Source organism: Physeter macrocephalus, chromosome 8 (genome assembly GCF_002837175.3).
Source record: "Physeter macrocephalus isolate SW-GA chromosome 8, ASM283717v5, whole genome shotgun sequence".
Lineage (NCBI taxonomy): Eukaryota > Metazoa > Chordata > Mammalia > Artiodactyla > Physeteridae > Physeter > Physeter macrocephalus.
In genome coordinates, this window is record NC_041221.1 from 25190178 (window position 1) to 25205586 (window position 15409).

The following is a 15409-nucleotide window of genomic DNA, read 5'->3' on the forward strand; positions in this document are numbered from 1 at the left end:
TGGGCCCGTGAGCCATGGCCGCTGAGCCTGCGCGTCCGGAGCCTGTGCTCCGCAACGGGAGAGGCCACGACAGTGAGAGGCCCGCGTACCACAGAAAAAAAAAAAAAAAAAAAAGAGAAAAAAGCTATGTAGACATTGGAAGGAAATGTATAAAAATGCTAATGATGGTTATCTCTGGGGGGTGAGGATTATGGGTGACTGTTAATTATTAGTTTATGCTTACATGTATTTCTAGTAGTCAGCAATAAACATGTATTGCTTATAAAATTTGAAAGAAAACAATAAATGTCTTTAAAAGTGAAAAAAAGATTAAAGCTATAAATTAATGGACCAGATCAGGTAAGCAAATATTACACAAACCCGCTATATCACCTTCTTGTACAAATTCACTGTATCATTTTTCATATAAAATATATATTTAATACCTAAAAATGACTAGAAGAACAAACGCTGTGAGTTTATTTTCTGCTTTAAGAAGCACCCAAGAACCAAATTCTTTCTAAATATTGTGATAGAAAAAAAACTGTTCACTGCAGAGGTATAAGCCCAGGTCTGATTTATAAATTGAGATGATCTGGTTATTAATTTACATTTTAAGGACTATATTTAAATCATTTCTGCAGTTCCAGGAGGACTTTTGCTGAGTCTACTGCATTATCCATAATTTAGCATAGTTTTGTGTGTTTGAACTCCTTTTGTTTTGGGGGATTTGATTTATTAAACCTCAGTTTCATACAAATAATGGTATGTGCCATAAAACTTCTCTAACATTTGATAAGATATCGAAGCTACCATTTTAATAAGAATAGTATGACTAAAAAGAAGAAAAAAATTCCAAGATAAAAAGCAGAACTACAACAGCTATGGAGATAGTTCTCATAGCTACAAATCAGTGATGGTTAAATTAATCGCATGGAACAAAATATTGATATTTACTGTTGTCTACAGGAGGTACCTTAGAAATGAAGCCTGCAGGGCAGCCCATAAATTCACAGCTCTGCTCTTAATGTCACCTCTCCCCTCCCGACCCGCTTCTACTCTGTCCTGTAAAATTGCTCCCAGACATAGCTGATCATTGCGTTCTCTTGGCCAAAGCTTCGCCATAGCTCTCTGTTCCTCACAGACTCAAGTCTATTCTTCTTAGCTCGCTTTGAACGCCCTTTATCACCTGGAATGAAACAACTAAACAAGCTGCACTTCCTAAAGGCTGCTAGGTTTGTAGACTGCCTGCAGATCCTCCCATGTCAGCATCAGGGCGTTCCTGCTGTTCTTTCTGGCCTCGGGCATCTCCCAAAGCGTTGACTGGTGATGTCCTTTCTCTGCTTGACCCCAGTCTCACCTGGTTCTTGAAACCTTTTGTGACCACACTCACCGAGTTAGCTACCGCCTCCCCAGGTTTTCCTTCTATACTATCCTAATCATAGCTTTATATTATACTAAGATATAACACTAGGACTCATTGTATGGGTACCACTGTCTTCCACTAGTAGAGGAGTTTCTGAAGGGCAGAAGAGGTTGCCATGTTTATTTCAGCCTCCCTGGCCCTTCCCTTGCACACAGCAGGCACTTAGCAAATGCTCATGGATGAAACTGCTGAAAGGCAGGAACAGCATACATAGTAATTTCTTTACAGTAAATAAAGATATAGGTTTTGTTGAAAAAATTAAGAATGTAACTACAACCTCACATACTAATATGTAGAATCTTCCATCATGATATAAATATTTACGACTGTTTTGCTGTGTTTCCAACTTGGTTTTAAGTAAATGGTAATAGTAGAAATTTCTTGAAATCTTTCGTCTGCTGAGTCTTTAATTGATAAGTTCCTTTTGGCCCCTTCCCAAAGCTATTTTCTTCCTCTCTTAGTCCAACCTGTTCATTAATGTAGACTGATTCATAAACACATTTAAATAAGAGAGAAAAAATTATACTTCTTTCTGTAAGAGGGGAAGTGTAACCGAGCGGGACACTGTGAGGTCTTCCCGGAATAGACTCCCACCCATGTCGTCCACCTGCCTTTTGCCTGTAGAAAAACTTTAGCCAAAGAATAAATTTAATCAGAGAAGTGAGACAATGCAGAAAGAAAGGAAAACAGGCAAGCAAGACAAGATAATGATACTTTAGCCATTAAACAAAGTCAAGTACCTTTAGTTCTTCCCCAGGGACTATAGATGATATTCTGAGCCATGTCCTTTGAGCTGTTTTGCAGATACTGAAACGCCCACCAGATGGGAGGACTTAACTGTACGCTGCCCACAAAGCACATAGACCCCAGACTGGCTGGAACCAGAAGGTTGAGGATTCTCACTCCCAGTTACCTCACCACCAACCAATCAGAAAAGCGTCCACGAGCTGGTCACGTCCTGCACCTTGAACACTGTAAGACTCCTCACTAGCCCCTCCCGTGCGGGACACACTGTCTTGAGGGCAGTAGCCCGCTGTGGTCCCCTTGGCCTGGCAAAGCAATAAAGCTATTTCTTTCTACCTCCCCCAAAACTCTGTCTCTGCGTTTCTATTTGGCACCAGTGAACAAAGGCCAAGTTTTGGCAACAGGAGAAGTTTAATGAATTAAGAGGGAAGTGAAATATTCATCATATTTTGAGAGATCTTGCTTTGTCATTCACATGATAAACTCTGAAAAGTGGGAAAACCCTAAACCTGGTTTCAGCTGGACTAAAACAAAAAACGATTAGGCTACGTGAAACACTTTCTAAATCAGATGTCCTCCTTTTTGCTTCCTGTGATGTGGTCGATCCTGGCTGGCAGTAGAGCAGCACGGGTCAAGCCTCTGTGTGTGTGTGAACTTGGCCAGATGACCTACAAAGGGGACCTGTGAACCGACACTAGGCTGGTTTCTTCATCTGACTTTTCATCAAATGAAGCTGAAAGCTCATATATCAGTATCCTTCATCCTTATGTCAAACATCATGAATATATAGTTATGTTACTATATTATTCAGAGAGAATTTTAACTGATGGAACTTAGCAGATCTTTACAGACTATATGTATACAACTGATTCTGAGGCACTTCCTTCCACAATCTTCACTAGCAACAATGACGCTCCTTACAAGTCAAGGATGCTAAGAAAGGAAAATTACTTGTAACAGCTACATATAACTGAAACAGAAAAATCAGGTAAGAAGGGTCAGAAGTGCTTACAGTTTTAGCTTTGGAAGAGTTATATTTCTGCTGGTGGGGCAGGAGGTTTCTGAAGGATAATAGAATTTAAGAGGTTATAAAATGGACATCTCAAAAGTGGGGTTTAGAAAACTGTAAAACTGACTTATGGAGGAGCCTATCCAGAGAAATCATGTCAAAAGATCATTATTTCATGACCTTGAGGAAAAGCAAAATTGTCAGAGGGTTTCCTATTCCTGCCCATGAATGCACACTGATATTTATGGAGGCCAACTCTCTTTAACTCCCTTTATGCATATGCCCATTCACACAAACACACACACCCCTCTCAAGACTGCAGGCTGAGAGTACTGTTATAAATATTCATGAGATCATTATTATTAATGTCACCAAGGCGATTCTGTTCCTTCTCCAGTAGAAACTGGTTCTTATACCTAGAAACTGACCAACTGTAAGAGAAATGGCAGCTTTGAGGCAGCCAAGCTGAAGCAATTCTGTACATTTTACTTTTGAAATACAGATTATTTGACTAGGTATTTTAAATCACACCCATCCTATCATTAAGTTTAACTGGCAGAGATTTCCCACTTTGGTACAACGTACAACATCCATGGGAACCCAGTTTCTAGAGTCTGGAAGAAGTATACCTTGATTATTACATTCTTTTCTGAGAGCAAAAACTAAACAAAACATCTAAAACATCTCAAGAGATTTCCGGGTGATGAGTTTTGTAAGAAGGCATTGGGACATAATTACAACACATTTGCTACTTTTATTATTTAAAAAAGACATTTCACACCACAGTCCTTATTAAAGGGCTATTTTCAAGAAATACAGGCTCTTGCAGTCACATTGAAAATTTTTAAAAAATAAAAATAGCTACTGGAGACAGTTAACTAGATCCCTATGTATTTGTCATAGACTCTTCTTCTAACCAATTGGTCTGCCTGGTTATTCAAGATGCATGATATATCACAACAGGGAAATGACTGTTAACTATTGCTTTCAATCAAAGAAAACTATTTTTGGTTGGAATGAAAATGTTTATTTTTTTGCCTTAGACCTAAGAAAACATGTTAAATAAGTCAAATACTGGGGTAGGTAGAAGACAGTGGAAGATGCATATATCTCTTCAGTACCTCATTAGAAATGATCTTCACCAGCTTCTTGCACTCTGTTGCCGTATCAGTATTCCAAAACACTCTGATCCTTAGCAAAACAGCAATTAAAGTTACAGAAGCAAAAAGCACCTGTTGACAGAGGGAGGTAGCAACGACACGGGACTCACCTTAGGCATCCAGTGGCATTTCGCAGCACCTGTGAGGAATGCAGCTGTATTTTCCGATCGTCCTGAAGAGGTGAATTTTCCCAGCCCGAGTGGGGGATGATCACGGCATTGGTCAACACGGCCAGGGTGTCCTGTATGATCGGCATTTTGAGTGCATCGCAAGATGAAAGGTTCCAAAGGACTCCTGCAAGATACACAGAAACAGAGCTTTTGGATGGCCACTGTTTTCCCCAGTTAAGAGCACAGACGGTGTTAAGCACGTGTGCTAGGGCAAACCCTTCACTTTAGAGCATCTGTGTGAAGGCATTACAAAAGTGCTGTGAAAATCTGACAAGTAGGCAGAGGAACTGTAACATGATTATCTTTGTTCCATCCTGGCGAGTAACTGAGGTTGAGAGCGCTGAGGGAATTGAGGATACCAACCAGGCTTCCGTCCACAATTAGTACAATGGACCCAAGTATCCAAATTCTAACCAAGACCAAAGAGCTGTGAAAGTTATCTGAAATGGGCTAGTAAGACATCTGAAATAGACTAGTGAGACATCTTTGTTTTATCCAGGATCTCAATATGCACCTGTGGTCTGTTTGATTCACTTAGTTTCCATATAGAACCAGCCATCATTGTGCAGGACCTTTCAAGAATCTAGTATCAGGTCTGATGATAACAAGCTCAACACGAAATGTAAATTTACTGTCACTTGTGACCGCCCTGTAAGCTTTTCTCAGAAAACAACTTTCTTGGAGGGCCTACAGATTGTTAACAACAAAGAGAGCAGGAGAAAGGGGAGGGCGTGTCAACAACAGACAGAGACTTTAAAGTGGGATTAACTTTAGAAAAGACCTAAAGAGTTACATATACGTTATAATATCATTTGAAGATGCTTTTAAAATAATTACTCTTTTTGTTGTTCAAAATTGTACACCTAAAGGTAAAAAAACTACAGCAAAGAATAATATTCTCTTTTCCTATGAAAGAAGGACTGCATTTCCCTCAAGACTAACCTAAATAGACACCATCACTGCAGATACTGAGAATAAAATATCAGTCATCTTTAGAAACACAACTTCCACTTTACTTGCTTAATAAGCTTTCAATAGATTTTAAAATGAGGTTGTGTTTCATTTATCATGTTATGAATAAACAGAACTCACTTATTTCTGAAATTTGTTTTATTAGTTTCTTGCATTGCACATGTTGAACTATCTAAAGGCATTAATAATACTAACCTGAAAGTTAATGGTATTTTCTTGTTAATAACTAAAATAACAGTTTAAAATCAGTTCTACAAAAAATGTGACTTTAGAGACAAACTTTTCCACTGGTCTTTCAAAAGAACATTTGCTGGGAATTTTATTTAGGTAAATGCAAAGGAAACAAAATGGTTTTGGTGCTGAGAATGTATAAATCAGTCCTTCAGTACAGGGGGTTGGACTGAGGGCAAATCCTGCCTGCCTGTTTTTGTAAATAAAGTTTTATTGGAACATGGCCCTGCCTGTTCATTTACATATTATCTATGGCTGCTTCTGTCCTACAAGAGAAAAGCTGAGATTTTGTGACAGAGACAGTATGGCTCACAAGCCTAAACAATTTACTGTCTGGCCTTTTACAGAAAAATCTTGTGCACCTCTGTGTTAGTATGTGGATCATTTTCTATACATTTCTGTGTGCATGTTTACCTTGCCATTAGAACCCTAAATTGACTGTATAAAAAAATGCTTATTGGTACACATAAGTTGCTCAAAATATATTCTGACTTGGACAGATGTGAAATGCTAGGAGTATTATCATATGCATTTATTTTGCATTAAATAATATATGAAGCTTTTTTAAAAAATTCATCCCATTAGGAAATGTTTTACTGAATTTTGGGTAATCAAAATAATCAAAATGAATACTTTCATCCACTTGCAGTCTAACAACAGTATTCTTTTTCCTAGTAAAATAATCAGTTTTCAGTTTAAAAAAAGCACATTTAGGACTTCTCTGGTGGCGCAGTGGTTAAGAATCCACCTGCCAATGCAGGGGACACGGGTTCGAGCCCTGGTCCGGGAAGATCCCATATGCCGTGGAGCACCTAAGCCCATGTGCCACAACTACTGAGCCCGTGCTCTAGAGCCCATAAGCCACAACTACTGAGTCCGTGCACCATAACTACTGAAGCCCGTGCGCCTAGAGCCCTTGCCCCACAACAAGAGAAGCCACCATGATGAGAAGCCCGTGCATCGCAATGAAGAGTAGCCATCGCTGGCCTCTGGCGTGCAACAACAAAGACCCAAGGCAGCCAAAAAAAAAAAAAAAAAAAAGTTGTTAAAAAAAAGCACATTTAAATGAAATTACTATTTACACCATATTTGAGGATAACTTTAAAAAATATCACATTAAAGGGTTTGTGTCTGTTTTTCTTTTTTTAACTAAGGTATAGTTGATTTACAATATTTGCATTAGTTTCAGGTGTACATCAAAGTGATTCACTTATATATATATATTTTTTTCTGATTCTTTTCCATTATAGGTTATTCTGTTTTTCTAAGTACACAACACACCTATGCAGACACAAATCGATTTTTTTTCATTCCTAAATCCTGATTTGAAAATGCCAATACATGAAAATTGAGGCTTGTAAATGTTTTAAAATATGGGTGGCATATTTTGCTATAAAATACATTTCCTCTAAAGACTAAATAGTAAAAGACTTTTGCATTTTTCCATGCAATGAATTTAAAAGAATCTAAAGGCATTCTATGATAATAAAGGAATTTTTACCGTTTCCTAACAAACAGAAAAGAGGTAGGAAAGGAAAGGGGGAAAATCAAGAAAAGGTAAAGGCCTAATCGAATATCTGACGAGAAGTGAAAAGGATGGGAAAGAAGATGGCATTTCAGGTAACTCTTTATTGGGCTGTTCTCTGCATTACCTTTCTCATTAATTCATTGACTAGTGTAACCTAATTCCGAATCAGGCAGGAGAGAAGTTTCCCATTCACATTCGCGCTGCCTTTCCAGAAGGCTCCATCTGTGTTTCACATTCCAATGAACTTACCACAGTGCTTGACCCAAGTCTCTGAACTTTCTATCCCAGTTTCTATCTGCAGCCCACGTGTGCTTCCTGGACTTACATGAAACGCAGCGGATCTCTGGTCAGGGGCAGCTTTACCACGTCTGCTTGGATGAGGACTTGGTCAAGTGGATGCAACATGGCAGAATTTCTTTTGTGGGAATTCAGCAAACCAGTTAGTTGCAGGGTGCCCTCCAAACCTGGAGCTTTGGTTAGATTATCTGGACACAGAGACAAGCCTGAGTGTAGAATCAGCAGTCTCTGGGGACGCTGAGATAAAGGTGGGTATGCCTGGCAGGAGTCAAAAGTGGGAAACAGCTGGGAAGCCTACACCTGTCTTGCCAGACACACACACACACACACACACACACACACACACACACTCTCACATCTACGCACACACACATACACACACCCCACACTCACATGTATGCACACATTCACACACTCACATCTATGCACACACACTCACATCTTTGCACACACATTCACACTCACACACATCCACACTCACATCTATGCACACATTGACATCTACACACACATCCACACACTCACACACATCCACACTCACATCTATGCACACACACATTCTCACACACACACTCCACAGTCACATCTACACACACATTCACACACACATTACATATACTCACACATACATACACACTCACACCTACACACACACACTCACACAATATATTTACACATACACACATTCACACATATACAAACACACACATACACGGACACACACACACATACACACGCTCACACACAGACACTCACACACACACACACACACATCCATTAGTCCCCGACGAAAGGAGAGAGATTAGTGGAGAAAAACGGACATATCTAGGCATTCTCTGTGAACAGAGGAGAAATAGGTGTTTTGCTCAAATTTCTCTTCACTCTTCCCTCTCCTTCTTCTGGGGTGGTTTTCCGACATTCCCTTCAAATGCAGGAGCCCGATCCTTCTCCCCCGGACTGAGGACTGCACTTAGTGCCTTGCTTCTGACCAGCACAATACGGAGGAGATAACTTCTGAGGAGGAGGAGGAGGAGGATACGGAGGAGTGACTTCTGAGACGAGGTCAGAGAAGAGGTACTGCGGCTCCCGCCCAGCTGTGTCTGGGGTTGCTTGTTGGACGGGGAGCCTGCCGTCACCCTGTGAGGACCCTCAAGCAGCAGGAGAAGAGGCCTATGGGGAGAGGAACGGAGGCCTCCCGCCAGTAGCCAGCAGGGAGCCGTCTTGGAAGTGGACCCTCCAGCCCGAGTCAAGCCTTCAGATGATACAGCCTCATCCGCGTGGGACCCTGAGCCAGAAACACACAAACCTGCCACTCCTGGGTTCACTCAAACACTGAATGGAATAAACGTCTGTTGTTTTAAATTGTTAAATGGGGGGTGGGGTAATTTGTTATGCAGCAACGGTAATTAATGTCCCTTCCTTTCCCTTCCCTCTCCTTTCCCTCTGTCTGCTGGACTCTTTTCCCTTTACAGCACTTTCTTCCTAGTTACACCTCTCCTTCTGACTTAGATTCACTGCTTTTCTCCTTCCCGGCAAGCCCTCCATCCTCTCCTAAAGTCTACTGTGAGAGTACGGGAGATACAGGAAGGGAATCCAGCTCAACCTTGTAACTAAATTTAAAATGCATTTTAATTTAGGTGACAAATGATATTTAACTTTTAAAAAGGTATCCCTCTTCATGTTTGTGACTTATGAGATGGCCAAACGCTTTCTTTAATACACACACACACACACACACACACACACTCTCACATCTACGCACACACACATACACACACCCCACACTCACATGTATGCGCACATTCACACACTCACATCTATGCACACACACTCACATCTTTGCACACACACTCACACTCACACACATCCACACTCACATCTATGCACACATTGACATCTACACACATCCACACACTCACACACATCCACACTCACATCTATGCACACACACATTCTCACACACACACTCCACAGTCACATCTACACACACATTCACACACACATTACATATACTCACACATACATACACACTCACACCTACACACACACACTCACACAATATATTTACACATACACACATTCACACATATACAAACACACACATACACGGACACACACACACATACACACGCTCACACACAGACACTCACACACACACACACACACATCCATTAGTCCCCGACGAAAGGAGAGAGATTAGTGGAGAAAAACGGACATATCTAGGCATTCTCTGTGAACAGAGGAGAAATAGGTGTTTTGCTCAAATTTCTCTTCACTCTTCCCTCTCCTTCTTCTGGGGTGGTTTTCCGACATTCCCTTCAAATGCAGGAGCCCGATCCTTCTCCCCCGGACTGAGGACTGCACTTAGTGCCTTGCTTCTGACCAGCACAATACGGAGGAGATAACTTCTGAGGAGGAGGAGGAGGAGGATACGGAGGAGTGACTTCTGAGACGAGGTCAGAGAAGAGGTACTGCGGCTCCCGCCCAGCTGTGTCTGGGGTTGCTTGTTGGACGGGGAGCCTGCCGTCACCCTGTGAGGACCCTCAAGCAGCAGGAGAAGAGGCCTATGGGGAGAGGAACGGAGGCCTCCCGCCAGTAGCCAGCAGGGAGCCGTCTTGGAAGTGGACCCTCCAGCCCGAGTCAAGCCTTCAGATGATACAGCCTCATCCGCGTGGGACCCTGAGCCAGAAACACACAAACCTGCCACTCCTGGGTTCACTCAAACACTGAATGGAATAAACGTCTGTTGTTTTAAATTGTTAAATGGGGGGTGGGGTAATTTGTTATGCAGCAACGGTAATTAATGTCCCTTCCTTTCCCTTCCCTCTCCTTTCCCTCTGTCTGCTGGACTCTTTTCCCTTTACAGCACTTTCTTCCTAGTTACACCTCTCCTTCTGACTTAGATTCACTGCTTTTCTCCTTCCCGGCAAGCCCTCCATCCTCTCCTAAAGTCTACTGTGAGAGTACGGGAGATACAGGAAGGGAATCCAGCTCAACCTTGTAACTAAATTTAAAATGCATTTTAATTTAGGTGACAAATGATATTTAACTTTTAAAAAGGTATCCCTCTTCATGTTTGTGACTTATGAGATGGCCAAACGCTTTCTTTAATTTGGAATACACTTTCTTTAATTTGGAATAATCTTGTATTAGTTTCCTATTGCTGCTGTAACACGTGACCGCAAGTGTAGTGCTTAAAATAAGGCACATTTGTTATCTTACAGTTCTGGAGGTCTGAAGTCTACAATGGACCAGCAGGCAGTGCTCCTTCTGGAGGCTCCAGGGGAGAATTTCCTTGTCTTTTTAAGCTTCTAAAGGCTGCCCGCGCTCCATGGCTTGAAGCCTGCATCACTCCAACCTCAGCATCCATGATCAAATCCTCTTCTCTGACTGATCCTCCTCCCTCCCTGTTACAAGGACACTTGTGATTACATTGAGCCTGGCTAGATAATCCAGGATAATCTCCCGAATTTCAAGATCCTTAACTTAATCCCATCTGCACAGTCCCTTTTACCATGGAAGATAACATTCACAGGCTCTGAGATTTAGGACTGTGGACCTCTTGGGGTGGGGGGCATTGTTCAGTCTACCACACATCCCTTAAAATATTCTGTCATGCTTCAAATAAAATTAAACTTCTGACTGTAGTTTCATGATCAGGCCCTTTTCCCTCATTCTCTAAATTCATTTTGAATCAGATCCTTTGGTTCATTCATTTACCCGGTCTGCGCATATTACGGACCAGGCTCTGTTGGATACAGTGGTAACATTAGCGAACAAAACAAAAAGTCCCGGCCCTCGTGGCTCTGCCATGGCTGCAACTCATTACGCTCTTGTCATTGTCGTCTTATTTCTTCTCCTTGGACAACAAGCTCGTTGGTAACTCACATTTCTTGGACTTGCTGCTCTCTCAGTTTGGAACACTCTCCAAGGCTGATCCTTCTTTCTGTTCACGTATACCTTAAATGTGCTAAACTCAGAGAAGCTTTTTTGGATCCGTCTAACCTACCTTCCCAGACTCTTGCTCTCAGATCTCCTATTTTAATTTTCAGCAGAGACCGCATCACCATCTCATATTTCCCATGCTTCTTCTTTTTCCCCCCAGTTTTATGCAGATGTTATCGGCAGGCAGCACTGTGTGAATTTAAGGTGTACAGCATAATGATCCGACTTACACACACCATGAAATGATGACCACAGTAGGTTTAGTGAACATCCATCACCTCATAAAGAGACAACATTAACAAAATAGAAAAAAAATATTTTCTTGTAATGAGAACTCTTAGGATTTAGTCTCTTAACATCTTCCACATATAACGTACAGTAGTGTTAACTACATTTATCATGTTGTATGTTATAACCCTAGTATTTATAACTGGAAGTTTGTATCTTTTGACTGCCTTCACCCAATTCCCCCTTCTCCCATCCTCTGCTTCTGGTAACCACAAACCTGATCTTCTTCTATGAGTTTGTTTTTGAAATATAATTGACCTACAACACTACATTAGTTCCTGTTACACAACATAGTGATTTCATATTTCCATACATTTTGAAATGATCACCATAAGCCTATTGTCGTCTGTCACCATACAAAAATATTACATAATTATTGACTATATTCTCGACACTGTACGTTTCATACCTGTGGCTCATTTATTTTGTAACTGAAAGTTCGTATCTCTTACTCTCGCCCTCACCTATTTCTCTCCTTCCCCCAGCCCCCCGTTCCCATGCTTTTTCATTACTTGCTTTTCTATCATTTGCTCACTGCTCATCCCCAAAAGGTCCCAGCCAAGACATGAAGGCAAGGACCCTGAGTGTTCAGAGCATACAGAACACGTATAGCACACAGAATATGCTCTGACACACATTAGGTGCTCACCTAATCGGTGTTAAATGATTACAAGAATTAATAATTGGCTGATATGACCTTTATAGGATGATGCGTGCTCCAAGCAGTGAACATTTTAAAAGTATTCTACTGTTAGCAAAATGAAGTAATGATTTGCAAGAATAAAATAGCAGATGCAAGATGTAATGTTAAAAAGTAACAAATCCCAATGAGAACACAAAAATATTATTTACATGGAAGTATAACCCTTGACTTTATAGAAATTCTACTTTTAGCGAGTAGAGAAAAATTTTTATCACTAACAAACATTAATCAGTTTAGCATTAGAAGGCTTATTTCTAGTGCAGCATTTGGGCAAGTTTCCTATATTAATTCCCTGATAATTCTACATTAGCCAAGGTAATACTAAAATTTCAATTTGTGGAAAAACTGTGGAATAAACTGAATTCACAGCATCAGTGAATACTCAGCATCCATAACAAGCCACCTCATTTATTCTTACCTGAAAGTAACATAAAAATGTTTTAGTATTTTGGTTGATGGTCACTAGCAAATTTTAATTTACCAGATGAAAATATGCTAATTTCTTCCAGATTATAATCTGTAATAAAATTGTTTTATAGCATCTTTCCTCTAATTATATGTATTCAATAACTTTCCTTTATCAGTATAAAATTACTGCTGTTCCAAACATAATTCTGACAGTAGCTTTAGTTGAGAAGACTTTTAAATAACTAGTTATGTATACTAGATATATTTCAAATATAGTTTATTTTTATTTCAGGCACAGGATGGCTTTTTTCCTTGAGATCATCCATATGTACAAGCAGTAATTGGTTTATTAAAATTTCTTTAATAAAATCTTAATTACTTTCATTGGATCCTTTACTCTGCTTTAATAGAGGGTAATTGTGGGGCTTTTCTTCCTAAAAGAGATAAAGACTATGTTTCAAAAAAGGAATTCAGATTGACCACAAAAAAGTATTTTAATAATTGCAAGTCTTAAATCATGATAAAATCAAACATTGCCTTTTGGCTATGTAAGACTTTCCTATGACCTCCTCATTTGCTTTTAATTTTTAAACCTAAAATACAATCCCTGAACATAGGTGAGGCTCAAACCAAAGAAAAGTTGGGTTGAATTCATTTTAAATGAATGCTTTGAATTTTTATTTTTGATTAATCAACTAATTAAAATAAACTTAATGTATATATGAAGATTTATTTTAAACTAATCTATCATTTACCTTATTCAGAGAGTGAAAATTTGTGCACCTGGGAAAGGGAAAGAAGAGAGAAGTTTATCTTACAAAAGAAGGCCGAGAAGTTTATCTTACAAAAAAGTCAAGGTCAGGCCTGGATATAGGGACTGCAGGGGATGGATGGCTATCACTATCTTTTCCATCCCCACCTATTTACACCTTGATTTATGGGTGGGTAGAGGGTGGCTGATCAAAACTGGGGCCCTGAACTTGTACTGTGTGCATTTGTGTGGGAGCACATGGGTGTATGAATATACAAACGTGCAAGAGTATGCATGTGTGTATATGCGTGAGTGTACATATGTGCACATGCACACACAAGCATGTGTCTATGTGTGTGTGCACACTGTAATATGAGCATCTGCGTGCATCACATAAATAGTCTCACTTGTCCCTCAGACGTCATGACCTTCAAGGTGCAATTGTTGAATTAGAATTGTTTTGAGAATTCTTCCAGACGGTATATGTGATAGCCTCAAAAGATTAATAAATCACGCTCATTTAATGCTTTTAAAAATAAAAGCATTGATCTTGAGACAATGCTAAAGTTTACCAAAATGTTGCTATAATAATGGATAGCTCAAAGCAATAATCAGGTGGGACTACATCAAAACTAAAAAGCTTCTGCGCAACAAAAACGATAACAAAATGACAAGGCAACCTATGAAATGGGAGAAGATAATTGCAAACCATAGATCAGAAAAGGGGTTCACCTCTAAAATATATAAGAAAATCATACAGCTCAATAACAAAAAAAAGAATAAACAATTTGATTAAAAAATAGAGGAACTGAGTAGACATTTTTCTAAGGAAGATACCCAAATGGCCAACAGGTACATTACAAGATGCTTAGCATCACTACTCATCAGGAAAATGCAAATCAAAATCACAATGAAATATTGCCTCATACCCATTAGAATGCCTAATCATCAAGACAAGAGAGAACAAGTGCTGCTGAGGATGTGGAGAAAAGGAACCCTTTGTGCACTGTTGGTAGGAATGTATGTTGGTGCAGCATTCTTCACAATAACCAAAATATGGAAACAACCTAAATGTCCCTCAACAGATGAACTGATAATGAAGATGTGGTACAATGGAATATTATTCAGTCATGAGAAAGAAGGAAATTCTGCCATTTGGACAACACGGATGGACCCTGAGGGTATTATGCTAAGTGAGGTAAGTCAGACAGAGAAAGACAAATGCGTATGATATCACTCATGTGGAATCTAAAATAGCCAAACTCATAAAAACAGAGAGTGGAATGGTGGTTACCAGGGGAATGGGGTCAGAGAATTGGGGAGATATTGTTTAAGGTACAAACTTGCAACTAATGGTTAAATAAGTCCTGGAGATCTAATGCACAGCACAGTGATCAGTCAACATTACTGTATTATGAACTTCAAAGGTGCTAAGAGACTAGATCTTAATTGTTCTCACCACAAAAAAGATGATAATTATGTGACATGATAGAAGTGTTAACTAACACAAAGATGGTAATCATATTGTAATATAAAGATGAATCAAATCAACACATTGTACACCTTTAACTCACACAATGTTATATGTCGATTAGATCTCATTAAAAAAATAGAAATTATTTTTAAAAAGTGTGTTATGTAAACGCCACTTTGATAAGCGTGTTATTTCAGGTAATGGATGTGATAAGAAATGTGTGTGTAATGCATGCAGGGAAGTGTTTAAAAATACATGTAAGGGCTTCCCTGGTGGCGCAGTGGTTGAGAGTCCGCCTGCCGATGCAGGGGACGCGGGTTCGTG

At 39.9% G+C, this 15409-nt stretch overlaps 1 protein-coding gene across 3 annotated transcripts in view; it reads right to left on the bottom strand.

Moving 5' to 3' along the window:
- Nucleotides 1-15409, bottom strand: part of CTNND2 (catenin delta 2) — a 453358-nt gene that overhangs the window by 180668 nt on the left and 257281 nt on the right. For all 3 annotated transcript variants that reach the window (XM_007115618.2, XM_028492809.1, XM_024125559.1), the window contains one exon: nt 4429-4612. In XM_007115618.2, the coding sequence (XP_007115680.1) occupies nt 4429-4612 (184 nt within the window). The remainder of the gene's footprint in view (nt 1-4428; nt 4613-15409) is intronic.